Source organism: Lygodium microphyllum, chromosome 25 (assembly GCF_053477565.2).
Source record: "Lygodium microphyllum isolate KBCC chromosome 25, Lygodium_microphyllum_v1.1.10, whole genome shotgun sequence".
In the NCBI taxonomy this organism is placed as follows: domain Eukaryota; kingdom Viridiplantae; phylum Streptophyta; class Polypodiopsida; order Schizaeales; family Lygodiaceae; genus Lygodium; species Lygodium microphyllum.
This window is the reverse complement of record NC_141159.1, coordinates 60567858-60595547: the sequence shown is the minus strand read 5'-3', so window position 1 is coordinate 60595547 and position 27690 is coordinate 60567858. Positions and strand designations below refer to the sequence as shown.

Sequence of the window (27690 nt, the reverse complement as noted above, 5' to 3'; positions counted from 1 at the left end):
TGCGTGAAGCGAGTCGATGCGAAGGTCGGGAAGCACCGAGTCAAGCTCGAGCAAGAGAATGCCAAGCTCTGATACCAGTTGAAAGGAGAGAAGGATCGAAGCTTGCACGCGAGCTATGGCGGGAGAGCAAGAGCAAGAAAGAGAGAGACAAGAAATGGGAACTCCAACAGTCACAATGTGTGACCGGGCCTTCCTTTATTCAAACTGTCACTAAAAGAATAAAGAATAAAGTGACGTGACGGGCGCCCGCCACCTGCAGTGTGCAGTGGCGGGTACTGTCAGTGTAGTAATACACGGGGCGGCACGGCGGAGGCGCCTTTACCCCCAACACCCGAGACCGAATGCTACTAGAGGTCCATTCATGGAGACACTGAGCCAAACCTTCAGCATAACACCAGCTGCGTCACAATCCGCATTAGTACCAAGCAGAGTAGTTGGCAGATGGGGGAACAACCACTACAGGCCGATTCCAAGTGCGTCATATGGTCCCATGGGATCAAACACATGATGGTGGAGACCCCTATGCCCAACCACGGGGATCAAATGTTTCAAATGCGGGGGACCACACTATCAAAACAGATGCCCCCATGGAAGACACAACCTCATCAAGCGGGTTGAGGATGACCGTAACTAGTGCGTATGGAGGAGAGGAACTGCAATCCCGGCGCATCCAAGAAATCCCAAGCAGAAGTGATGAAAGCATAGACCACCCAAGAGTAGGGACAATCAGTGTGCGACCTCAATGCATGGTGGCATGGGTAGTAGCAATCCACCGCCTATACATCAAAGATAGAGTGAGCAAAGGGAATCAAGGCATTATGGTGGACACAGGGGCTATCCACAATTTTATGACATTGGAGAGCGCAACCAAACATGGATTGAAATTGCTTAAGACCCTAGAAGGATTAATAGTAACATTCGCACAAGGAGAGGCCAAGGAAGTGAAACAGGTCTTTGCAGTACTAGTAGAAGCTGGGAAATGGAAGTCAAAACTCAACTTCTTAGTAATCCCCATGCATGATTTTGAAGTTATTCTAGGCTTGGAATTCTATGATAAATATGTCATCTCAATGTTTGGAAAGGGAGTTAATGAGTGATGCTGGATATGCAAGGAGAAGGGCATTAGAGTACCCTGTGAAAGAATACAGTTGCCAAGCAAGACACCAATCAAAGTGCAATTGAAGGAGAACAAGCTTGGAGTTTCTTGCCGAACAGTGAAGTCAAGTCCAAACCAACCAGGTGTGCCAACCGAAGCAACACCGTGTCAAGTGAACCCTATTAGGCCACACATCATGACGTGCAGTGCCAAGGAAGTGGAGAAATCAATTAAGCAAGGAGACATGGTTTATCTATGTATGATTCGACCCATTGAGCAGGAGGTTACCAAGAAGCCCAAACCCCAAACCACTAGCACAGAAGTGGCAGAAATACTTGAGGAGTTCAAAGATGTAATGCAAGCAAAGCTACCCAAGGGCCTACCACCCAAAAGGGATGAGGATCACAAAATCAAACTCATTCTAGGATCCGCCCCACTGGCCAGAGCCCCTTATCATATGAATCACATAGAACTCATGGAATTGAAGAAGCAACTGCGTGAATTAGAAGAATAAGGTTTCATCCGCCCCAGTAAATCCCCCTTTGGTGGCCTAGTGTTGTTTGTTAAGAAGGATGGTGGGCTTAGACTATGTGTAGACTATAGGGCCCTTAACAAAATCACCATCAAAAACAAATATTCCATGCTCCTAGTGGAGGATCTCTTAGATAGACTACATGGAGCCAAGTACTTTAGCCGCATAGACCTTAGGTCAAAATACCACCAAATTTACATAGTAGAAGAAGATATCCCCAAAATAGCTTTCCGTACTCGATACGGTAGTTTTGAATGGTTCGTCTTAGGATTCGGACTAAGCAATGGGCTAGGCTCATTTTGTGGCCTCATGGATGGAGTCATTAGACCCGAGATAGATGTCTTTGTCATTATTTACATTGATGATCTCCTAATCTATAGCAAAACCTTAGAAGAACACAAACATTACTTACGCTTAGTTTTTGAGAAGCTGCGACAACATAAGCTATGTGCCAAACCAAAAAATTGCGAGTTTGTAGTAAAAGAGTTAGAATTCCTAGGCTTCATTGTAGGAGCAGCTGGTATCAAAGTGGACCCCAAGAAAGTAGAAGTTGTCCAAAACTGACCTATATTGAAGACTGTAAGGGAAGTGTGGGAGTTCCTTGGCTTCACAGTATTTTGTAGAAGGTCCATGAAGGATTATAGCCTCATCACTGCACCACTATCCCACCTCACTAAAGAAGATAATACCTTTACATGGGGTAGCGAGCAACAGTATGCTTTTGAACAGATGAAGAAATGTATGAGTCAAACCCTTGACTTGAAAGTACCTAACTTCACCAAACCCTTTGAGATCTCCACAGATGCATCTAATTCTGGCATTGGGGATGTACATGTGCAAGAAGGCCACCCCATCACTTATGAATCCAAGTTCACAGATGCTGAAACCAGGAGCACGCATGAGAAGGAAATGCTCGCAGTCATCCATTGCTTCAAAAAATGAAAGCATTATGTTCAAGACAAACACACAGTAGTCTTCACTGACAACTTCTCCCTCAAATGCTTCCAATCCCAACCAAAGGTATTGGCCAAACAAGCTCGTTGGCTAGACTTCCTAGCCGAATTTGACTTGGAGATAAAACACAAGCTAGGCTCCACCAACAAGATAGTAGATGCCTTGAGCCATAAAGCTGATTTGAAAGTAGCAACTTCATGGAATTAGTGAAGGAAGGTTTGGAATATGAACGAGACATGCACAAAATTATACAAGATATGGAAGCTGACAAAACTCTGCATGGCATGTATACCCTCGAGGAGGGAATCCTATTTGTAGGAAAGAGATTGTATATTCCCAACAATGTGGAGCTGAAGAAACTCATATTACATGAAATACATGATGGAAGACTAGATGGACACAAAGGACCGTAGCAAAACACTGGAGGCCCTTAGAAAGTAGTTCTTTTGGCGCAACATGAAAGAAGTCATTGACTACATCAAGACATGTCCTATGTGCCAACTTGTGAAGGCACTATGCTCTAAGCCAGCAAGCTTGCTTCAACGTATGCCTGTACCTAGCCACCCATAGGATGTAATTAGCATGGATTTCATTGTGGAGCTTCTCAAATCCCATAGATACACTATCATCTTTGTAGTAGTGAACTATTTCTCCAAGCAAGCTCACTTCATCCCTACCAAACCATCATTGAATGCCAAAGAGGTAGCCCGCCTCTTCTTTACACATGTGTTTAAGCTACATGGTCTACTCTCAGCCATAGTGTCTGATAGAGATGGAGGATTCACGAGTGATATGTGGAAGGAACTCTTCAAGTCCGGGGAAACACAATTGCGATTCTCATCATCCTTCCACCCCGAAATAGATGGGAAAACAAGGCGAGTCAACCAAGGCATTGAAGATTATCTCAGGAGTTATGCTCGGGTGGACTAAAAGGATTGGGCCTTGTACCTTGATGTGCTGGAATTCCACTACAACAACTCCATTCACTCTGCCACAAGTTACACACCCTTTGAATTGGCCATATGAAAAGAAGTCATCACCCCTCTTGCCTTAGTATCTGGAGCGGCCAAAGCTGAAGATCAAGATGCAGAGGAATTCTTGAAGAAATGGACAGACCGGAATGCGGCCACCAAGTAGAGCCTAGAACAAAGCAAAATCACCATGACAGAGCAAGCCAACAAAAAGAGAAAGACCGTACTTTTTGCTAAAGGCGACATGGTCTTAGCCAGCTCCAAGAACATGCCACTCCCAAAGAATATGAGCCCCAAGTTCAATCACCGCTACTATGGATCCTATCGCATCACTCAAGTGCTAAATGAAGTCACTTACAAGCTTCGACTTGCTAGAAAGTATGTGTTCATTATGCTTTTTATGCTTGTTTTTTGCGCAAGATCTATCCCGACAACCAATGGGGGTGGCATATATCAATGCTCCATTCCAACAGCCCCTTCGAAGTAGAAGCATTCCTGTGACGCGGGGAACAAAAAGGATATCTTGAGTATCTCACCACTCAAGTGGTGCAGGCTTCCTCTCAAGAAAACCACTTGGATTTCGGAAGTAGAGGCATGCGAATGTGGCAAAGACATCTTCTCCATCTGGCGCAAGGAGAATCCCACCAATTCTTCCAATGCCCCTTGAGCCTTCCCAAACAAACAGTCCTCATCATAGGCCTAGTTATGCCTCCACTCCTCAAATGTACTTGAGTGGAGGGTGGACTCGCATGGTAACCCAAACAATAAACCCAATGAGCCCTTACCAAGTCTAGATGGGTAGACATTGACTGGCTTGCTATAAAAAGCTATGTTAAGACCCCCAAGTCCTAGTGCGGCAGACACTGGCCAGTTTGATAGTATAGACTGTATTAAGACCTTGGGAATGTCTTACCAAGTCCTAGACCGGCAAACATTGGCCACCTTGTTAGCAAAAGCTTTGTTAAGACCCCGGATGAGTCAAATAAACGCTACCCTTTGATTGCTGAGGACAACAATCTAGTAATTAGGGGTGAGTGTAAGGGCTTTGTAGCTATACCATGGCGCTATCACCGGAAACACCTATATTGGGAGTAGTATGATTCTGAGCTGTGCTTGGTTTCCACTCTACATGTGATTCCCTATACCTAGTGGTGAACCCTCTTATACGCGGTGTCACGAGGGTGTAGTCCTAGGATGTGCCTATGTTGTAACGTGTCTTTGATTGAATACTACAAGAGTATACCTTGCTCTCATATATCGTGTTACCTTTCTGTGTTGTGTTGAGTGAGTAATGAGTGCAGGTGCATCACATCCCCCCTCCCTCTCTTTCTCTCTCTCTCTCCCTCTCTCTCTCTCTCTCATCTCCCTTTTTAAATTAAAACCCCCTCCCTTGTCTCTCACTTATAATCTCTTTCTTTCCCCCCTTTTCTTTTTAATTAAATTCCTCCCCCCTCTCTCTCATGTGTGGGGCTTAGGTTTTCTCTCTCTCTCTCTCTCTCTCTATTACAATTAGATTAAACTTTTTAATTTTAACTTTTTTAATTAAATATGTTTAAAAACTTTTTTTAATTTAAAGTTTTTTGGACAGTTTTTCACACACTTTGAGAGGGAGATAGAAGAAGAGGGAGAATGATAAAAATAAGAATAAGAAAGAAAAAGACTGAGAGGGAGGAAAGAGAAGTGGTCTTTTTTAATTTAAATCTTCTTTGATATAGTGTTTGAGAGAGAGAGAGAGAGAGAGAGAGAGAGAGAGAGAGAGAGGAAATATATAATTTCAAAAAGAGAGAAAATAGGGGAGAGAAATGGAAATAGAGAAAAGAGAAAAATAGAGAGAAGAAAAAATATATAGAGAGAAAAGAGGAGAAAAAACGAGAGAGAGAGAGAGAGAGAGAGAATAGGGGAGAGAAATGGAAATAGAGAAAAGAGAAAAATAGAGAGAAGAAAAAATATATAGAGAGAAAAGAGGAGAGAAAAAAACTTGAAGAGAGAGAGAGAGAGAGAGGGAACACAGAATTATAGAGAGAGAAAATATAAAATTTAAGAGAGAGAGGAAAAGAGGAGAGAGGGAGGAGAAGAAAAGGGGGAGAAAGACAGAGAGAAGAAAAGGAGAGAGAAAAGAAGAATATGAAGAGAGAATTTGAATAGAGAGGGAATTATAGAGAGAGGAAAGATAAAAATTAAAGGAAAGAGAAAATAAAAAATTAAAGAGAGAATGAAGTGAGAGAAGAAGAAAATAAAGGATAAAAGAGAATGAGAGAGAAGGAAAAGAGAGGAGGGAGGAGAGAAGAAAAGGGAGGAGAGAGAGAGAAGAAGAAGGAAGAGGAAAAAAGAAAGAGAGATGTAAAAAATAGAAAATAGAAAAGTTTTTTTTAAATATAAATATTTTTACAGAGGATAAAATCTAAAAGAGAGAGATGGAGAGAAAGAAAAAAGGAAAATTAGGAGAAAGGAGAGGTGAAAAAAAGGGGGTAGAGAGAGAGAGATAATAAAAGGAGAGAGAAGAAGAAGAGAGAGAATATGAACATAAAGAGAGATAATTATATATAAGAAAAGATAAAATTTACATACTTTAAGAGAGACTGAGGGGGGGAAAGAAAGCGGAGAGAGAGAGAGAGAGAGAGAGAGAGAGAGAGAGAGAGAGAGAGAGAGAGAGAGAGAGAGAGAGAATTATAGAGGAAAGATAATTTAAAAGAGAGAGGGAGAGAAGAAAAAAAGGAAAATTAGGAGAAAGAAGAGGAGAAGAAAAGAGGGTGGAGAGAGAGAATAAAAGAAGAGAGAAGAAAAAAAGAGAGAATGTGAACATAAAGAGAGAGAATTATACATAGGGAAAATATAAAATTTATATACATTACGAGAGATTGAGGGGGGGGAAAGAAAGTGAAAGAAAAAGAAGAGAGAGAGAGAGAGAGAGAGAATATAAACAAAGAGAAAATAATAGAGAGGAAATATATACTTTATAAGAGGGAGAGAGAGAAGGAAAAATTTAAAAATAGAATGAAGAGAAGAAAAAAAGAAAAAAAGAAGAGAGGGAGAGAAGGAAAAGAGAGGAGAGAGAATAAAGGGGGGAGAGAAAAATGAGAGAGAGAAAGAGAGAGAACCAATAGAGGAGAAAAATAAACTAAAATAGAAGGTAGAGAGAGAGAAAGAGAGAATTAGACATAGGAAGTTGGGGGGGGGAGAGGGAGAGAGGGGACAAAGAAAAAATTTGAAAATAGAGAGGAAAAAGAGGAGAGAGAAATATAAGAAATGGATTGTTGAGTAAAGTTCCCATGCGATAACTTTGCTTGCCGCCCACCTCGAAGCGGCCTAGTGCTAATATTTTTTAAATATACTAATATGGATCCAAGAAAAGAGAGAGAAAAATCATGAGGTAGAGATGGTTTTGTGTGGGGGCAGAGGGGATCGCTTTCCTTTCCTTCTTGAAAGCCCTCCTCCCTCTCTCTCTTCCCTCCACCCTCCGTGCGTGTGCTCTTTGCAATACATGAGTTGGGCAAAGAAAAGAATTGCTAAGAATCTCTCTCTCTCCGCTCCCCTGTGGTGTGCTCTTTGTAATACATGAGTTGGGTAAAGAAAAGAATAGCTAAGAATCCCTCTCTCTCTCTCTCTCTCAAATATAGAAAGAGCGCTTACTCTCCCTCTCCCTCTCCCTCCCCCTCGGGAGAGTTACTATATGTATATTCTCTACATTACGTGCGCTCAAGGACTATTTATGAATATCTTTATTTGTGAAATTTTTTGAATAAAATGTAACCCTTTTCTATTCAATCTATAAATAACACCTTTACATGACACCCTCTTGTAGGTAAAAAATGTATAAAAATGGTATTTTAAAAATACATTTTTTTTGAACCCACGTGATGCACACATATATTCATGAGTAACTTACCCTCCCCCTCTTCCTTCCCCCTCACTCCCTCTGACTGCGAGATGCACTCTCTTCCTCTCCAATGCAGAGCTCTCTCTCTCTCTCTCTCTCTCTCTCTGTGTTTGTCTCTCTCTCAGGTATGCAAGTAGGTAGATGCTATAGGTGGCATGCCCAATAGTGAAGAGACAACATAGATGAGGAGAAGGCAACAATTGCTTGGTAGGCGCAAGCAGCACGTCATTACAAGATCTCTCTCTCTCTCTCTCTCTCTCTCTTTTAGGTATGCAAGCAAGCAGATGCAACAAATGGCAATCTTAATAGTGAAAAAGGCAACATAGGTGAGGAGAAGGGCAACAGTCGCTTGGCAGGCGCAAGCAGCACGTCATTACAAGATCTCTCTCTCTCTCTCTCTCTCTCTCTCTCTCTCTTCAAGGTATGCAAGCAAGTAGATGCAACAAATGACAATCTTAATAGTGAAAAAGGCAATATAGGTGAGAAATCTCCCCCCCCCCCCCCCCCCCCTCTCTCTCTCTCTCTCTCTATCCTAGGTATGTAGGCAAGCTGATGCAATAGATGGCATGCCCCAATAGTGAATAGGCAAAAGGCGGAAGACTCCTTCAACACCACATCCAACCACTATAAACACATTATTTGTCATGATGGCAATGCCCTTCTGTCTCTATCTGAGCGATTTGAAGTCATTGATGGAATTGTGGTTGAAAGGATTGCTACATGCCATAGTTCTCAGTCAGTAGAGTTCATGATGAGATAATCGATGGAGAAGCTCAAAACTTGTAGATGCAAAAGTTCATTTAATATAATGCTTGGGAAGACTTGCCCTGAGAAGCTATTGGTGCAGATATGTGGTAGTCTCAGGAAGCCCTCATTCTTCTATCATGTTGAACGGGTAGGGTATAGCGATGTCGCCATAGGTTTTTTGTCTGTTGTAATTGAAGGCAACATGCGAGGCGATGAAGGCTAGCGAGCTCAAATCCCCCACCAAGATTATAATCAGCAAGAAGAAGAAGAAGAAGAAGAAGAAGATGATGATGATGATGATGATGATGATGAAGAAGAAGAAGAAGAAGAAGAAGAAGAAGATGATGATGATGATGATGATGATGATGAGGAGGAGGAGGAGGAGGAGGACGATAATCATCGTCATCATGGCTTGATGACCGTGTTCCAAGTCGCATGGATTTGATCATGTGACTTGATGGTGTTGCAAGTCAAAAAAGCACATGCCACACAATGGGTAGTGGGTAGGTTGACTAATGGGTAGAAGAAATCAACTTTCTTCTCTCTCTTAAAGAACCCTAGCAAAGAAATGGGGCAGTGGGTAGGAGTGGGGAGGTGCAAGCATAGGAGGTGTGCTGGAGACACGAGCGGCAGCGTCTAACTAGGCCAAGCGTCCGAGAGAGAGAGAGAGAGAGAGAGAGCTCTTTCTATATAAGAAGGCCTCTTGTTGGCAAAAATGAAAACCTTTGCTTCCCTTCACTATGTTGTTTTTTTTCCCCTCGTTTATGTAATCATGTCAATCCTACTATTATTCCAACCACTTGCTGGTTTGAATAGAGAGAGAGATTTGTGGAGCAGCGTGGATTGTGGATAGAGAGAAAGGGAGGCCAGAGCTAAGCTTGAATGAGATGGATGCAAGGAAGATTGAGAGAGAGATGGAGTACATATTAATGGAGGCCTTGCTCTTGCTATTTTTGTTTGTGGCCAACATAGGTCTATGAGATCAGAGGGAGCTACATGTTGTAGGAATGACATTTGGGTGTTCATTTTGGAGGCCTTGGTCTTCTTTGTAGAACTTTGCATGCAGCTTCTTTGTCCTACCCTCCCTCATGCGGGGCTAGGCCCTCAAGGGCAATTGCCTTGACATCTAGGACTGGCACGAGAGAGAGAGAGAGAGAGAGAGAGTAACCGAGTGAAGAAAAAGAGAAAGAGGAACAGAAAGAGAAAGAAGAAGAAAATAAATAAATTGATTTAAAAATAGGGGCTGCCACATGATGGATCTGAGGGTCTAAATACCTACGACATAACAACTCTAAAAGCTTCTAATGAGATATAACAACTCCAAAAGCTTCTAATAAGACATAGAATAGAAGAATAGATGTGACCTGGCACATAGTCATGTCCACTATGATCCAATTGATGTCGCTTGCGATGTTGGTACTATGTTGGATGGAATTTGTTTAGCTAGAAAATGGAGTTGCAAAAATGATATAGGCTTCGCAAAGGATTCTGATTCTCTGTTTTATTCCTCCAGGCCACCATTGCCATAAAGAAGTCCTCACAAGATGAACATTTGCCGTTAAACCTTAAAAACTCTGCAAGTTTATCTATTCTATACCTGAGTATGGAGCTTTCTTTGAGAATACTGCAATGATGAGAAGAGTGTCTCTCTCTCTTCGTCCCTTCAACAGACGACGAGCAGACAAGTGCGTGAAGAAGGAGCTCGAGAGGGCGGAGTAGCTTGTGTGTGTGTGTGTGTGTGTGTGTGTTTGTCTCATAGGTGGGCTGTAGAGAAGCATGTGAAGGAGGAGGTTAAGAGGGCGGAGCAGCCCGCCGGTGGCCTCGCTGAATGCGCCCACAAATCAAGCACGTAGAGAATCTCTCTCTCTCTCTCTCGATTTGGTCTGTAGCATGCGAAAAGAACGACCTGTTGCATTGCGTAGTCTATCTGTGAATCTTGCTATCCTTCTTGATTTACTCTTATACGCAAGCGACAACCAAGAGCAGGCAGTGCAGAGGGCAAACATGGAGGGTGCAAGCTGGGTATACAAGCAGCAACCAAGATAGAGCAGGCAGCGCACAAGGTGAACAGGCATGGTGTAGGCGAGGTACACATAGGCTTGACCTCTCTCTCTCCTTGCACATCAGCAAGGCAGGCATACTTCATGACGCTAGCAGTGCGAGGTGGGTAGTAGGAGGCCCGAGGCTACGACGCACTAAGCAGAGCGGGAGGTATAGGCGCCCAAGCGGCAAATGGGGGTGCCAGCCAGTGGCAAGGAGAGTGATGAAGCTGGGGGCAACACCACATGGGGGAGTAGGAGCAGCATGAGTCATGGACTCCCCATAGAGTGTGTGAGAGAGAGAGGAGAAATAGGAGGGAGAAGGCAAGAGAGAGAAGACAGAAAAGAGGGAGAAAAAGGGAAAATGGAGAGAGAGAGAGAGAGGAAGAGAGGAGGGAGAAAAAGAAGAGAATGATAATGGAGAAAATGGAAATGTAATAAATATTAATAACTAGTATTACAATAAGTTGTCTTATAAAGAATTAATGTTTTTAACTTTTTATTATAAATAATTAATGAATACAAATTATTATTGATGACAAAAGTATTAATTTGAAAATATTAGTAATAATTTATAATTACATTATTAAAAGTTTATGGGGTTCTCCCCTTAAAATTTTGACTAACATTTGATAATTTCTATAGTCAATTGTTAAGGCAATATCTTCTTTGCTTTATTCATTCATTCATTTTTCTCTATTCTTCATCATTAACAAACAAATAAACAAACAAACAAATAAATAAAATATCTTGATCTTCTACATCAATCGTGCATTTTGTGCTTGCACTCTTGAATCCAATTTGTCACTAAACTCTTGCATCCCCCTACACCACACCCTAACTTGCCCCAAGTCCTCCCCAACCAAATTTCAACCAACTTTTTGTATCAACCAACCTGTTATCAAGCCCTATCCCCAACTCTCTCTCTTGTTGTCTTCGACAACTTTACTCTCTAATGACATACTCAATGGGAGCATGTGTTAGACCACCACCCATGAACCCTCTTGCCACATGGAACACGAATTAGGACAGGAAATGTCCTACCTAGTTCTAACACTAGTGCTTTCGAATCCGATGCAATGCAAAGGGAGAACACTAGCACGAAATGCAAGATAACACCTGTGTGAAGTGCCCTACCTAGTTCTAACACTAGTACTTTCGAATCCGATGCTATGCAAAGGGAAAACACTAGCTCGAAGTGCAAGATAACATTGGTGTGAAGTGCCTATGGAGTCTAGGTGTAGAGTCCATGGTGTCCTCAATGAGAGAGAGAGAGAGAGAGAGTCCCAACTGATATAGTTCAATTGGTTAAGTTGAAAATGTTTGGTGACCAGAAGGTTTGGGGTTCAACTCTTACAATTTGTATAGTCATTTAGGTTAGGTACAGATAAGAAGATTTGAACCTCGGTCATTGGGTTAATGAAATAAGTGGCTTATCACTAGGGTAGCCACTTGATTACACACACACACACACACACAAAGAGAGATTAGTACATTAATCGCATCACACATGTTTTAGTAGGAGAGAGAGAGAGAGAGAGAGAGAGAGAGAGAGAGAGAGAGAGAGAGAGAGTCCCAATTGATATAGTTAAATTGGTTAAGTTGAAAATGTTTGGTGACCAGAAGGTTTAGGGTTCAACTCTTACAATTTGTATAGTCATTTAGATTAGGTACAGACAAGGAGATTTGAACCTTGATCATTGAGTTAATTAAATAAGTGGCTTATCACTAGGGTAGCCACTTGATTACACACACACACACACACACACACACACACACACACACAGAGAAAGAGAGATTAGTACATTAATCGCATCAGTCACATGTTTTAGTAGGAGAGCCTTGAAGCTACTTGGGTCTCACAACACGCTTACTTTCTCATAACTTTGATATCACTAGTTTGATCCGGATTTGGGATTGTCTTTTATAGGCATATTGAGAAGTACTTACCAACTTACCTCGATGTTCAACACACTTTAATGACAAACTTGCTTTGAAAGTGTGCCCAACTAAGCCTCAGACACCCCTAGTGTCGTCCTAGTTGGTGCATACAAAATATGTGTAGTTAAGAGAGAACATTTTGTCAATGTCGTTACATGAGATTGCCCCCTCATATGGTGGCTTCTATGAGGTGGTTGCTTGGCTATTGGCATGGTCATCCCGATAGGAACTTTCTGTAGTTATATTTGTGGATGTGGTCAATTACATGGAGATTCTTTATTTTTGTAGTATGGTTGTAGAACTTCTGAACCCCAGTTGTTGGTCCTCCTCTTTAGAGGACCATAGTTTTCAGGTGCATTGTTCAAAAGAATTGCCAAAACATGTGCTGAGGCTGATAATACTACATTTATGTCACTAACAATGGTAATGATGCCATGATTGATATATTTGATGACTTTGTACAATATCAACTACTCACAAACTACCACATATTGGGATGATTTTATGGGTCACCCAATGCCAAGAGCCAGAGTAATGGATCTTCTTGACAATGTATATTTTAATAGAACATGAAAATAATTGCTGGCTAGTATAAGGAAAATTCAAATTAATTTCAATAATCCTACATAATTATAATTAACATAAGCTAGTTTTAATTTTTTGTAATTTAGTATTATGTTAATATATATCAACTTAATTTTCTTACATATTTAACCATCGTCATTGTCAATGGTTACAATGATCCAATTTAGTCCATAGTTTTAAGAATTGAGTGATGAAATAATGGGCTACTAGACTAGATTTGCACACCGTTGCGAGCCCAGATGTCAGCACACCGAACAATGAGGTTGGAGATAATCTTAGTCGTATTTGAATTGTATGTTAGTGTGAGATGTGCCCTGTACTTGTTATTGGATCGATAATCAGATTCGACATCAATGCTCGAAGTCAAGGCATGGCAGTGTTGCACTGTTGGCTGTAATCAGACAACAATTTCCGCTGTAATCGGTCAAGGAACGTCAGGGTCTGCTATAATCAGTCAAAAAATTCATGTTCAAATCTAAAGTAACGGCAGCAGACGGTAACATCTTCTATTTTCTGACTTCATGCGTGTTCGGCTCTTTTGCAGCGCAATTTGGAGGCTCTGCAGCAGCTTCAGAAGGTTGGTTTGCACAAGAAGAATCCAGCTGCTGCCATTGTTGCAACATTGTTTGGCGACGGGCCTGATATCTGCTGGCTTGCCCAACATGGTCCTGCTACGTCAGGAAACCAGGATGCTCACAGTAGTGAATCGTCAAGTGAAACAGAGCTTGATGAGTCCCAAAGTAAAGCCGTCAAGTTGGGGTTGAACAAGAACAGGCCTATGGTGGTAATTCAGGGTCCCCCAGGTACAGGGAAGACATCAGTGGTGGTAAAGCTAATAGAGAAAGCAGCTGCACGAGGAGAACGCCTTCTGGCAACTGCTCCCACGAATGCAGCTGTGGACAATCTGGTTGAAAGGCTCGCTTCGACTGGATTGAACATGGTGCGCATCGGCAATCCTTTTCGAGTGGCTCCAGCTGTGAGCTCAAAATCCTTGAGTGCAATTGTTGAATCAAAAATGGCCGGATTCCAGAAGGAGTTCACCCGCAGGAGAGCAGATCTGAGGGCTGATTTGAGACAATGCTTAGGAGACGACTCTCTGGCCACGGGAATAAGGCAACTACTAAAACAGCTGAGCAAAAGCTGGAAACAGAAAGAGAAAGAAGTTATAAATGAGACTCTGAGGAATGCCCACGTCATTCTCAGTACCAATACAGGCGCGGGGGAGCCTATCGTGCAGCATCTACCTCCGTTCGATTTGGTTGTAATTGATGAGGCGGCACAGGCTGTGGAACCTGCCTGTTGGATTCCGCTGCTGAAAGGAAGACGAGCAGTTCTGGCAGGGGATCCATGCCAGTTAGCTCCAGTCATTTTGTCACGGCAAGCGCTGGAGGGCGGACTGGGGGTCTCGCTTATGGAACGGGCACTTAACATGCATGGAGGGATATTAAGTACTCTTCTTACTGTCCAATATCGCATGCACGAGGCCATTGCAAGCTGGTCATCTAAAGAACTGTACAAAGGTCTATTAACATCCTCTCCAACAGTTCGTTCACATTTACTGGTTGATTCTCCCAATGTCAAGGTACATTGTTCGATCACAATTTTTTTTCTTGAACAATAGCTGCAGAACATTTAATACCTGTGCAATATGAACATTTAATAGCTGTGCAATATGTGCTCTTCCAGCATCCACTACCTGCTCACTTGTACTCTATTGAATCATAGGCCTCTTGGATCACTCAAACCCCCCTTGTACTCTTGGACACACGACTCCCCTTTGGAAGTTTGTCACCTGGATGTGAAGAATGTCTTGATCCTGCTGGAACTGGATCCTTTTTCAATGAAGGAGAGGCAGAGATAGTGGTGAATCACGTGAAAGCATTGATAACTGCTGGTTAGCGATTTCTTTCAAAGCACTAGTTCTCACTGAAATGTTTATTTTCACATTGTAGTTCAACTAACACATCATGTCTACTGAGTTTGTTCTTGTTCAGGTCGCTGAAAACAGGGGGAACAGAGAGTTATACTATATGGTTGTTAAGATTTGTCTTAACAGCTGCACACAAATAATTAATGCCCCTGACTGGTCTAAATCTTTTGTGTATCATGGTCGACCAAGTCTGGGTTTTCTGACTAGTACTGGTCTATACAGTTTTGGAAGGGTCGCAACACTTATTTTAAATATGCAGTGCATGTCTTCTATCACTGTATATGCTTGCTAGCCGACTCAGTCAGCAGTAGAGAGAGTAGTTCTTCATCGAAATGCCATTTCATCAATCACATTGTGGTTGATGGTGCCTAAAGTGCACTGGCTGATCTCTTTCTATGTTTTCTCATCAGAGTAAGTGCTGTAGATGCCATATTTTGGTGTGCAGTGCACAAGGATTACTGTGACCTCTGAACATTGTGTAGGATTCTTACACCATGAATGAGCTGTGAAGAAAACTGCTAGGTTTTGCATTGAGGAAACACAGAGTGTACGACCATGACAGAAACACAAATAGACAGACACAGACATAAAGCAAAACTCAAACCCTAAACACAAAACTCAAAACTCAAACACAGAAACTCAAACACAAACAGAAGAAGGGAGAGAAGGACACAACTTTGAAGTGAATGAATACTGCAAATGAATGTAAGAGTGTACAGATACTCAAGGGCAGAGCGGTGTGTCAGAGTGTGACATCCACCGGAGACAAATCCCAAGTCTGTGACCACCAGTCGGAGTGTAGGATGGAGAAGATGCAGCAAACATAGGTCTCAGGAGGACCTAGACCACCAAACACAAGCTGGACAGATGACGAAGAGGGCTGGCAGCTGGCGTCTAGCGTGGAGAAGCTGTCGCCGGATAGAGGAAGCTGTCGCTTGATGATGGAGATGGGCTGCCAGCTGTCGCCTACACACTGGAGGAGCAAATGCAGCAATAGAAGGTGTGGCAGCAGTCTTTGGGGCTGGACAGCCATGTGTGTTTGGACTAATGGCTGAAATTTGCACTCAAGGGTGTGAAACCTGCATAGATGAAATTAGGCTGAATGGGGCAGCCTGTCTATTTATAGATGTTGAAGGGTGCCCCAAAGAATTAGGGTTTTTGGGGAACCATTGAAACTCTCTTGGATCGCTCCCCTTTTTAGGGGTTTTCATTAATTAAGTGTGTTTTGGGGCTGTTATAAGAATGCTAATCAGATGAAAAGCGTGTTTTAGCTCAACACCCCCTCTTAGGCTCAAAACAAAGCCGAAAGGTTAGGCCAGCTACTTGCATTTTTACTTACCCCCCAAGGTGTCCCATCCCAAAACAGCTAGGGTATCAGACAAAGGGGATACATTGGCTGCCCAATGTGGCAATCAAGACTATAGAGGCGATGGTTATCTTAGCAAGGGAGTCCAAGTGGTCACCCTAGAGAGGACAGGGCATTGGACAAAGGGTGCACGGCGGCTGCCGAGTGGCCTACTAAGCTTTGCAAAGGCGGATGGAACCACATCCCCACGTCTCTAGCCTAGGTAGGACCAAAGCAATCTGCAAGTTAGGCTTACACTGAAAGACAATACCCTATAAAGAGATGAGAATTTGCAAAGGTCAGTGGTGAGATGCTCCAAAGCAAAACATAATAGAGAGAAAATCTAATTGAAAAGACAATGCAATGAATGTGTATGTGTGTGAGTAATTACAGCGGAAGACTTAAGAAGGAAAAAGCTAAGGACAATGAATCCTATGGGCCCGACTCGAAGAGTGCGAAAAGTGGATGCTAGATTGGCCTAGGGTATCCTAAAGGACCTAGAGACATGCTAGTCTAAGGTGTCTACTACCACATATGTCTAGTAGCAGGGCTTTGCAAAGGGAATGCTTGACGAGGTGGAGAGGAAGATGAGATGGATGTATGAAATGCAACGGGATCGGAACTTGCAGATCAATCAGTGAGTCTCTCAGGGGTAGTGAAAGAGACTGTTTGTTGAGGTTGTGCATGGGCCACATGTCGAGTAGTAACAACGGATGCTAAAGGAGTAGATGAAGCAGGAGCGGAAGAAGTAGCTCCACTGAACTGTACAGTTGTAGCAGTTTGCTAAGGCTTTTTAGGTGGAAGACCTTGGGCCCCGGAGCAACACTTCTCGTCCACATGGCTTGCTCTCTGGCAGTGTGTGCAAAACCGGTTTTTCTTAGGGAGTTGTTGCCAGATAGGTCTAGATTCTTTGGTTCATCTGAGGAAGAGGAGTCACCCTTTGATTGGCCTGCCTTCGCATCTTGCGTGTTCTTGCCACTATTGGTTTTCCCTCCCAAAGAAGAGACAACCAACCCCCTCTGCTCAGAATAAGGCTGTGATGAGGATTTCTTGTGGACTTGATCATGCAGCCTTGCGTAACGCAAGAACTGACACTCAAACTCGTAGTAGGTTAGCAATCGAGGCTGTGAAATGATGTGCTGAATGAAATTGTAGTATTTTTTGGGCAACTTATGCAAGAAGAACGTAACCTGATTGTTGTCTGACTTTGGAGAGCCGGTAGTGGTAAACTCGTCGATTAATCGCCTATATTCAGCCAGCTTGACTCTTAGATTATCCCTTTCCTTAATAGAGAACTCTTGAAGCTCAAAGTCGAGATTTATGCACCGAGTACGATCTTGGGCCGTATAGCGGTCGAGAAGATGACTCCAACACTCTGACGCGAGCAGTAAGTGCCGTAACTGAGAGTGAAACTCAGGAAGCAATCCCTGCATCAGCTCAACGTTGGCTATGGCATTGCGGACTCTCCATTGATGGATGTAGTTAGGGTGAGCTAGTTGAGGGTCCGGCATAGGCTCTAGACCAATGACGAGGTCCCAAAGACCGTGAGACTCAAGCACTTGTTGCATGAAATTTGACCAAGTGGTGAAATTCGACCCATTAAAACGAGTCTTATATGTGAAGGCATTCTTGGTCATTGCAACAAGAGTGGTAGCGCTCGGAGATGGGTGGTGTGAAAAAGTGTAATGGGGGTAAGATGGGGAAGTGGAGTGCACTTGGGAATGGGCCCCAGAGTGCCCACCAAGCATTTGGGTAGTTTGCAAGGTGGATCCATAGGTAGGGATGGGTTGACTAGGCATGGGCATGGTAGCCGTATGCGTAGCCGCCCATGGTGGAGGTGGGATGGAAACACGCGGAGCAGAAGATGGAAATCTGTACGTAGCTGTAACCCAAGGTAAGTGGGATGACACACCATAAGCCAAGGATGGAATCCTCTATGGTTGAGTGGTCATGTGAGAGGTGAATCTTGGGGTAGTGAGAGGGATGCCCATCACAGCCGTCGCAGGTGCTATGGGTGTGCTCATTTGCACAAAGGTGAGAGGCACGATGTTAAAGGGTAGCATTCTTCCTAACCAAGTACCATGGTGCAAAGAGGTAGAGAATGGGAAGAGAAGGAGAAGGTGCTAGGAGTGGAGATGGAAGATCCAACCCCTAGTGTGTGAAGTGGATGTGGAGTGTAATTCGAGATTTTGAAAGGATGAAGAGAGATGATCTAGGCTGGAGGTAGAAGAGGGTGGGATGGTAGGGAAGTGAGAAGTGTGTGTTACATACTCAAATGAAACAGAAGCTGTAGATGTACCTAAATTTCGTCTGCTTCATGAGCCCCCTCCACTAAAGTTCACATACGCAAAGCCATCCGGATCCTGCATCTCAAAAGAAAATGCAAGCGGGGGTTTTGATTCATTCAACTCAAAAGGGTTGTATGAACCTGACATTGGACTTCGTTGAAATGATGAAGATGGATCACGAGACGCTCCAAATGCCATATGTCCGCTATGATTGGAGAGGTGGCCAGTCTTACCAACCGGTCCGAATGTGGTAGCAAAGCTTGTAGGAGGGGTGTAAACATTAGTGTACTTGTTGTGATAGTACTCCTCAAAGTCCTCCTTTGTCATGTTAGTGAAATCTAGAATAGGAGTAGAAAAAAAAGGTGAAGGTGAAAGTGGAGTGTTGTTCTCCTCACCGAGTCCATGATGCTGTCTTAGGGCCTTGAGTGATGGAGAAGCTTGATAGAACATCATAGGAATTGGAGAAGGTGTCTGGGGACATTGTGATTCAGTTATGAGATTGTATTGTGTGCCTCACACAAAGACTAGCTCTCCACAATATCCGCAGGATACTCTTTACAAGAGCATCGGCTCTGATATCATGTGAAGAAAACTACTAGGGTTTGCACTGAGGAAACACAGAGTGTACAACCACGACAGAAACACAAAGAGATAAACACAAACACATAAAGCAAAACTCAAACCCTAAACGCAAAACTCAAAACTCAAAACTCAAACACAAACATAAGAAGGGAGAGAAGAACACAACTCTGAAGAAGTGAATGAATACTGCAAATGAATGTAAGAGTGTACAAATACTCTAGGGTAGAGTAGTGTGTTGGAGAGTGATGTTCACCGAAGACGGATCCCAAGTTTGTGACCACCAGTCAGAGTGTAGGATGGAGAGGACGCAAGAAACGTAGGTCTGAGGAGGACCTGGAGCACCAAACGCAAGCTGGATAGATGACAAAGAGGGCAAGCAGCTGTCGCTTGGTGTGGAGAAGCTGTCGCCTGATGATGGAGATGGGCTGCCAGCTGTTGCCTACACACTGGAGGAGCAAACACAGCAATAGGTCTAGCAGCAGTCTCTGGGGTTGGACAGCCACGTGTGTGTGGATTGATGGCTGAAATCTGCACTCAAGGGTGTGAAACTTGCACAGATGGAATAAGGCTGCATGGGGGCAGCCTGCCTATTTATAGATGTTGAAGGGTGCCCCAAAGAATTAGGGTTTTTGGGGGACCATTGAAACTCCCTCGGACCACTCCCCTCTTTAGGGTTTTTCATTAATTAAGTGTGCTTTGGGGCTGTTTTAAGAATGCTAATCAGCTGAAAAGCGTGTTTTAGCTCAACATGAGCTGTATGTTTGGCAATTTTGGCTTTATATTGGGAGCTTATCTTGGGCAACTTACTATCCCATGAGAGTGTATGCTGGTTTTTTGTAGGCTTTGCAGGGTGTTGAGGCCTAATTATAGGAGTATATCTAGAAAATGGACAAGACCCAAAGACCATTCGGGATCAGATGATTTAGGATAGGATCAGACTACGTCATGTCAAGTACCCAGACAATACCCGGAGACCAGTTTCTTTCAAGGTGGATGAGTGGTGTACATTGGATGCAAGTCCAAAGGAGGAATTAAAAAGCTTTACATAAGGAATGTCCAAGCTAGCCCTAAGGAGATTTGTCATTGTTTGATAGATCAAATCCAATCACCTACCCTCTAGAAATCTCCATGTCATTAGAAGATGCACCCCTCTTTGCTTGTTGGCCTTCATTTACACTACTGTGAATTTGATCCAGGTGTAAGAGTAGATTCTATTTCATTGTTTCGAACTTACCTGTTCTTTGGTGACATTCAAAGGTTACCCAATCATCTAGGCATTTTGAGCCTAAGATTTTGAAGGATGTGTTCTTTCGCTTATACAAACAGAAGCGGGGCAGGTTGTGACCAGTGCATCAAACCCAACAAACCTTATATTAAGCGGACAACAACAATTAGACAGCTTATTTGGATAGGTGGTTTACTACTGATGTGACAGGATGCACTTGCCTCTTGGCAGTTGAGGCTTTGACCTGGTCCATTAAGTAGGGAAGCCAAGCTTGACAAAGGTTGGCCCCACTACTAGATTTGTATACCACATTCTTGGCCTTTGTACATTTATGTCTGTAAATGTATTCATGCCCTGTCTCTCTATTGTGCATTGGCATTTTTCCATTCTTGAATGCATGGGCACACCTGAGTGCTAGAGGTTCATACATTGTACATTGCATATCAGGTTATTGATAGTTGCTTCTCCTTCTAGCCTTTATGTGTCAAGTCAAGTTTCCTTTTTTGTTCATCGGTAACTTTCCTTTTGTAAACTTTGGTTTTTAGACGATTGTCAACCTCTGATTGTGCGATGGGAACTTCTTGGGTCCAAAGTTAGAGGCTCCGAGTTAGAACTACGTTCTCTAGGTTTTTCAAATTTGGCCAAGGTCTTTAACGGTAGTCTTGGATTGCAGAAATGATTCATATACTCTAGCCTCTTTCTTCCTCCTTTCATGCATGCACTTCAATGACATATCGAGGAGAGTGGCGTACTGTCCCTCATGTTGTAGTTGATCCTTCTTGCTCCAGGGAAGGTGTCTTCAATCATTTGGAAATCCGAATATCCATGAGCAACCTAGGGTGTAAATGCAATATGTTTGGCACTTTGCTCGCTATGAGAACCATAATAGTTGTTTGATCAATGAACAATAATAAAGACCTGACACCATACATCTTACATGTTGCTGCACTTGCTGTAAGTAATCACTTTTAGGCATGCTACATAACAAAGTAGGAATTCCTAGACTAGTATAATAGAAGCAATTGACCTTTCAGATTGGCTGAATGTGATGGAATCGACCTGTCAAAAGGGGGTATGAATAATGACTAGCCAAGCTTGATGGAGAGTCTTAACCCCTTACACAATGATCTCTTTTAACATTTAGGGTTTGAATATGCTTTGAGTGGATCATTAATCTTAGAGAGAGCGCTCCAATAGCAACCTCTTAGAATGTTTGGGGTCAACATTTTGTTAGTGGATAGTCAAGCCTGGACATGTCATCAATAAGCCGTATGCAGCATGTATTTATAAGCGTGATGGGCATATGTACCATTTACTCCTTAATGGAAGACAGCAGTTTGTGACTTTTATTTAAGATAGAGATGGTGACTTTATATAAGATAGAGATGAGTTCAAGTGATGTTTCACTTTCATTCAAGAAGTTGAAAGGTTTACAAATGTAAATGGAATGGATTTCTTATGGTCATATAGAGCTAACTAAAAGAAAATATTGCTTCATTTTGGATGCCAAATGCTTTGTGAAAACTAATTTCAGCAATTCCCTTCCTAGGATCTAGGTAGACTTTGTATGACTATGGCCCAACAATTCTATTCTTTCATGAAGGTTTCTTGAGAGAGTCTCCCCCTGACATAATGATTAGTGTACCTCAATGTGCTTAGTAGGTGCATGGAACATTGGATTTTGTGCAACTGCTAATGCGCTCTGACTATCAATGAAGAGGGTGGTAGTAGATGATTGTCCAACAGCTAAATTAGCTAAAAGGTATTTGAGCCAAGCAGACTCAACTATAGTTGTGAAAGGTTCCCTGCACTCAGCTTTGTAGCTAGAAGTGGCCAGAATGGGTTGCTTCTTGCTACTGAACCATGACATGCATGAGCTACCAAGCATGAATTAAAAATCACTTGTGGATACACGTGTCATAATAATCAGCCAAATTAAAATATGAAAAAGCATGTAAATCGAGTGGTAATGATCTCCCCTTGGGATTAAACAGTCCAAGGTGCTGAATACCACTTGAGCACGGAAAGATCCGGTTTATTGCTTGTCCATGCTTAGTGCCTAGGCTATGCATAAACATGCCCATCTGTGAGATTGCAATTTGAATGCTAGGCCTTGTAATGCATACATAAATCAAGTATCCAATAGCCTATTGATAGATGGAGACATAGAATTAACTTCGAGCCTCAGCATCATGAAGGCTAACTTCAAACCTGTCTCCATAGGAGTTGTTATAAGATCCGAGATACACGCTCGACTTTCTTACATACTTAAAATATATATGGTGAATATTATGTTGGTGCAGAGAGAGAATACATGTGAGAGAGAGAGAGAGAGAGAGAGAGAGAGAGAGAGAGAGAACACTAGGGACTGGAAGATGGGCCGATTTCCCCGCTTGTGGAGTTATATTATTGACAAGGAGCAAGCTCCTCCGTTACACATAAACTAGTTTTTACTTGTAGATCTTGGAAACAAGATCATGGTTTCTTGCACGGTATACAACCGGCTAACACTTGCACAACTTGGAAGTTGGCACCTTTCAATCTTGCTTGAGTCTCCTTCTCTCCTACACAATATGTGTAGGACTCTCCTCTTGGAGCTTGATTTCAGCAGAGCTTCTGTAGCACTTGATTTCAGCAGGGCTTCCGCAGCACTTGATTTCAGTAGAGCTTTTGCAACACTTGCACCTTCTCTTCTCCTCTTGGATGCATGCAAAGTGATGCTTCCTCCCTCTCCTCACACCCAAGGAGAGTCTCCTCTTTTATAGGTTTTCAAGAGCTTCTCTACTTGGAGAGAAACTTGAGTTGATCTTCATGCAAGATGTGGCTATTCCAGGATCTACTCTGTAGCACCAATTTTGAGATATCTCTCTATGTATTGCTCGGATGAAAAAACGTCCAACATGAAAGTTGTAGATCTCGTTGTTTCCGATAACCCATGCGAGCCATTTTTAGAGATCGTCTTTCTATCGCAAGATATTTTAAAAATGGATTCACTGTGTCTTTTAAAAAAAATAACTTCTTAAACTGTACTCTTAACTTGTGGTCCATGCAACTACCTTAAGGAGAGTTCATTAAATTGCCTTGGGCTTCAACCTTAAGATTGAATTCCAAGCTTGTGTCATTTTAGACCTTAGAAAGAGAATCACTTCACTTCTCACTTTCAGAGGTTCATGTCTCTCGTCTTTTTTAGTGAGAGAATTACCTCTCTTGTCTTTCTTAATGAAAGAAAAGACCTTAAACCTTGACTTGTAAGGGAGAGGATGACCCCAAATGAATGCAATGCTCATTACACACAAGTACACGTTCCTAGGCGTCCTTGGATGCACACATAAATACATATACACAATGTTAATGCACTCCCTCTTCTTAGAACTTAATCCTTCTTCATTTACGTGTAACTTCTTGGTTCTTGTGTACACTCTTACACTTTGCCAGATACTTCTTTCCCCCTTCATAACTTATACTGCTTGTACGAGATATTCCCGTCACAGTGCTCTGATTGGCCCATTAAGTGATGCACTAGGAATACTGGCCTCTAAATGGTCTCATGGCCATGCTAGATCATCATTAATACTTAAAGAAAAGCGAATCATTAATTTATTGACATAAATTTATTAAATAGAGAATAGGCAATCAATTTAGTGACAGGAGTATAGGCTTGTAGTATTTATAACTAAATGTTGTATATATAGAGGAAAATATGATCAAAACCAGCCTATTCTATGTAGATAGTAGCACATTATGAAGTAGACTATAGGGGCTCTTACTTGACTTATGTTAATAAATTCTGTACAAGAGGATGAAATAGCCTGCACAGTATTAGTAATAGTGCAATCGGAGCCTAGAACAAGCATGAATCAAAAATCTCAAGACTCCATGCTCTAAAGGTCTTTCCCACAATATATGTTGACTTGAGAATGCATGCCAAATCTTGTCCCAATTTGAGGAAATGAAGTGGAGGGTGTTGATGACTTTGCTCAAGAGGTCAAAGGCTGTGATTCAAATTGTTGGACTTAGGATTATAGCAATGCAAGTACATAGTTAGTAGAAGAAGAAGCTTGAGAAAGCACAACTCAAAATTGTATTGAGAGGTGTGAAAGAAGAAGATTTACAAGACTAAATATGCCCTAAAGTGAATAGGCATATATACAAGGCTGGAAGAAAAAAACCTCCCAGAGAGAGAAAGGAGTGCCCTGGCAGTCCTAAGTGTGTTCACTTCACTACCCAAGTGTGGTAACAATACATAGAATTGGATCTAGTTGTAGTTAGGAATGTTGGGGTACCTAGGCACTATCATGTAGTTCGAGGTGATCAATCATTGATGGTATATTTCAGGCTTGAAACTTGAAAGGTATAGCATTTTTCCAAAGGGTAGGGATTTTACCTTTTCCCGTAAGGGGAAAGTCAAATATTGACAGTCACAAGAAAGCATCCTTGATTGCCCTTCTAGAAACTATAATGCACAACCAATTAGAATTGTTACTCTAAACTTATATTTCAAAATGAACTTTTAGGCTATCCTTCAAAGTTGAGATCTCATTGGGGGGACAACTGCTCAGTTGGGGCTGGGGAAGATCTCCTTGGCCCCAGCACTGGATCTGAATAGCCAAATTATGAAGACCTTGTCTAGATACGCAGACAATGATTCCCTCAGGCTCATTTCAAACCAAGAGGGCGCAAAAGTGCCACAAGGTCTATGAAACCTCTCTAGGCAGCCTGACCATTGAAATAGGAAAGTCCCTGATCCATGTGGTCTCCAGACCTGGTTCGTTGGTGCCCATTCAACGTGATCTTGAATTTGTAGAAGCAATGGGTTAGCTAAGGAGTTCAGATTTCATGCTTGCCTCCTTTGAACCGCAGCCCATTTTTAAGATTAGGACAGGACCTCATTATTTGCCACATGCCACTTGCCTCCACATGCTGGTGGCAACAACGAGTGCCACAAGATGCTGCTGGGGTGAACTGCCTTCAAACATCAGGAGTTCCAAATGACAACCTTTACAGCTCATATATTATGGGTCAACTCCTTTGTGTATAGGCACTCCTTCCTGATCTCAATTCTGGAAGGCAGGCCACCACTCCCCAGTTCCCAGACGAGCCCTGAATATTGCTAGCTTCTCCTATGACATGCATTCCTCACCACCATGCTACACTAGCTTGTGTGTGAAAAGTTCGAAATCAGCCTCAAAAGAAATCTGCTATCAGAGCACTTTTTGTTAAGCACAAGAAACCAACTGCAGACCATTGAGTTCAATCGAGAAGGGGCACTTCACGTGGCTGCCAGTCAAGCGATGTGCGACAATGCGAGGACTGAGTAGCAGTTTGGCCTGCCACTGGCAATCAGATGCAGAAGTAAATCATGCCACTCAGTCCGCCTACTTTTAAGGAGGCGTGGTGCTTTCATCAGATCATGGAACAAACAGATGTGTGGAATCATGCATGAACCATCGTAGAAGCTAATGAGGAGCCAGTTGTCAGGGTGACCTGAGCTGTCAGAAAATACTGTGCAAGGCAGGGATGCCAAGCCAGCAGTCCTCCAGTGTACAAAACAGCACCTATGAGGAGTGACTGGTAATTTGGAGGTTATATATGCAACTTATTCTGTACTATATTGTCAGTGTGTCACCTAGAGCACAGGGTTCATGTGACATTTCAACAACAATTGGGCATGTATGGATGTGCTAGACTGTCTTGCAGACGGACTTATGAGTAGCCTGTAAGGAATGATAGCCGTCCATCGAGCCCAAGCAACTGGCACAAGACTAGTCAAATCTCAACAATATCAATAATTTGCCATCTGAGCCATGGTTTTGCAGACTCATTGGTTTTACCCTTTGAAAGAGATTGGATTGCTCAAGAGTAAGGTCACAAATTTGGTGTGCAAGTACGTTATTCATGTAGCATAATTGTAGTCACCAAAGCAACCATCGACTTGACAAAGCCTTGATGTGCATATTTTGCATTACTTTGTGCAGTAACTGTTGCCGTTAGTGTGCAGTCTCAACTCATGAAACTTTCACAGCTAGGAGCACCCTAATAACATTTCTCCATAGCCACATCACTCATACCAGCAGATAATTGTTTGGCATCAATGCACTTTATTTCTTCTATTAAAACTTCATACGTGCATGAAAGTGATGATAATCATACTTACCAAGTCAACAAAACTGTTTCTTGGGATAGTTTTTGTCTCCTTTGATCTCTTTTGAGAAAGCTTAATTTCTGCTCACCAATGGGATCTACGTGATTTGCAGGTGTTTCCCCTGCGTCAATAGTGGTGCAGTCTCCCTATATTGCACAGGTGCAGCTATTGCGAGACAGATTGGAAGATGTGCCCAAAGCCACAGCTGTTCAAGTTGCAAGTGTGGACAGTTTCCAAGGGAGGGAAGCTGATGCCGTCATTATTTCGATGGTAATACTTTCTGCCCTCAGGTTTCAGGAAAAACAATAGATGTCTGCCGTATTTGCCCAATGCTTAATTTTACCTTACTGGCTTCCGAAAGAGGTTGGTAGGGGACACTATTTGAATTCAACATTACAATGTCATGACTTTATTTTGTCTGCCCTTCTTTGAAGGGTAGCAACCTCCAATGCTTTACCTTAGACTGTATGCATGCATGTATTACTCAATGGTTGTTGTTAAGCATTTTGTTAAGCTGTAGATGATAATGCAGCATTTATTCTGTCGGAGTGAAGTGCTGAAAGGAGCAAATTGTGTACTACTCATAGGTTCGTTCAAACACATTAGGAGCGGTGGGCTTTCTTGGCGATCGCAGGCGAATAAATGTGGCTGTCACCAGATCGAGGAAACATGTTGCACTGGTGTGTGACAGCTCCACCATAAACCACAACAAGTTCCTCCTCAGGCTGCTGCAGCACATTCGTCAGAACGGAGTTATCTGCCACATGGAAACTCTCCAGCCATTGCAATCGGAACTTGATAACCCAAAACTACCTGTATTGGACCCCGACAGCAAAAGCTCTGGCCGACAACCTATCAAAAGATGACAGGTGTACCCCCCCCGCACATGGCCAATCAAAAGACGAGGCAATGTATCGCTTCACCACGACGTTTCTCAGGAGACAGCATGCATTTGTTTGTGTCTCTCTCTGTGCCCATATGCATCGAATATCTTTTCCTTCTCAAAGATTATATCCTGAATTGTACAGTAATTCTTATGCCTGAGAGCAAGGGCTACACATCTGTAACATTCCATTTTTTTGTACCATACTCTCCGTAAACAGAAAGCATGTATATTAATTCGTATTTTGTATCAAGAGCATCCAATTTCAACTGAAGGAAGTTGGAAATCCGCGTTTCCTTTCGAGGTTATTGTAGAGAGAGAGAGAGAGAGAGAGAGAGAGGATGTGGGACACTTTGATGTCATAGTACATAGGGCATCTGAAGTGTAATGCTCCTTTGACTCCTCAAATCTTGTCCTCCCTGGCCACACATGTTGCTCTATGGGTGTGCAAGGATGCTACCTTCCAGCCAATGGCAACCCTCACACTGCACAGCACGGGACATTTGCACACCCATGTAGCTTGGTTATCTGAAAAGCACGTCATTTGTGAATT

General features: G+C 42.7%; 1 protein-coding gene across 1 annotated transcript in view; it reads left to right on the top strand.

Annotated features, from left to right (window-relative positions):
• Nucleotides 1-27373, top strand: part of LOC148014280 (P-loop containing nucleoside triphosphate hydrolases superfamily protein) — a 42549-nt gene extending 15176 nt beyond the window's left edge. Inside the window, exons 4-7 of the mRNA XM_087666186.1 lie at nucleotides 13287-14324; nucleotides 14468-14636; nucleotides 26367-26524; nucleotides 26842-27373. Coding sequence (XP_087522312.1) covers nucleotides 13287-14324; nucleotides 14468-14636; nucleotides 26367-26524; nucleotides 26842-27120 — 1644 coding nt within the window. The 3' untranslated portion in view covers nucleotides 27121-27373. The remainder of the gene's footprint in view (nucleotides 1-13286; nucleotides 14325-14467; nucleotides 14637-26366; nucleotides 26525-26841) is intronic.
• Nucleotides 27374-27690: the final 317 nt, after the last annotated feature.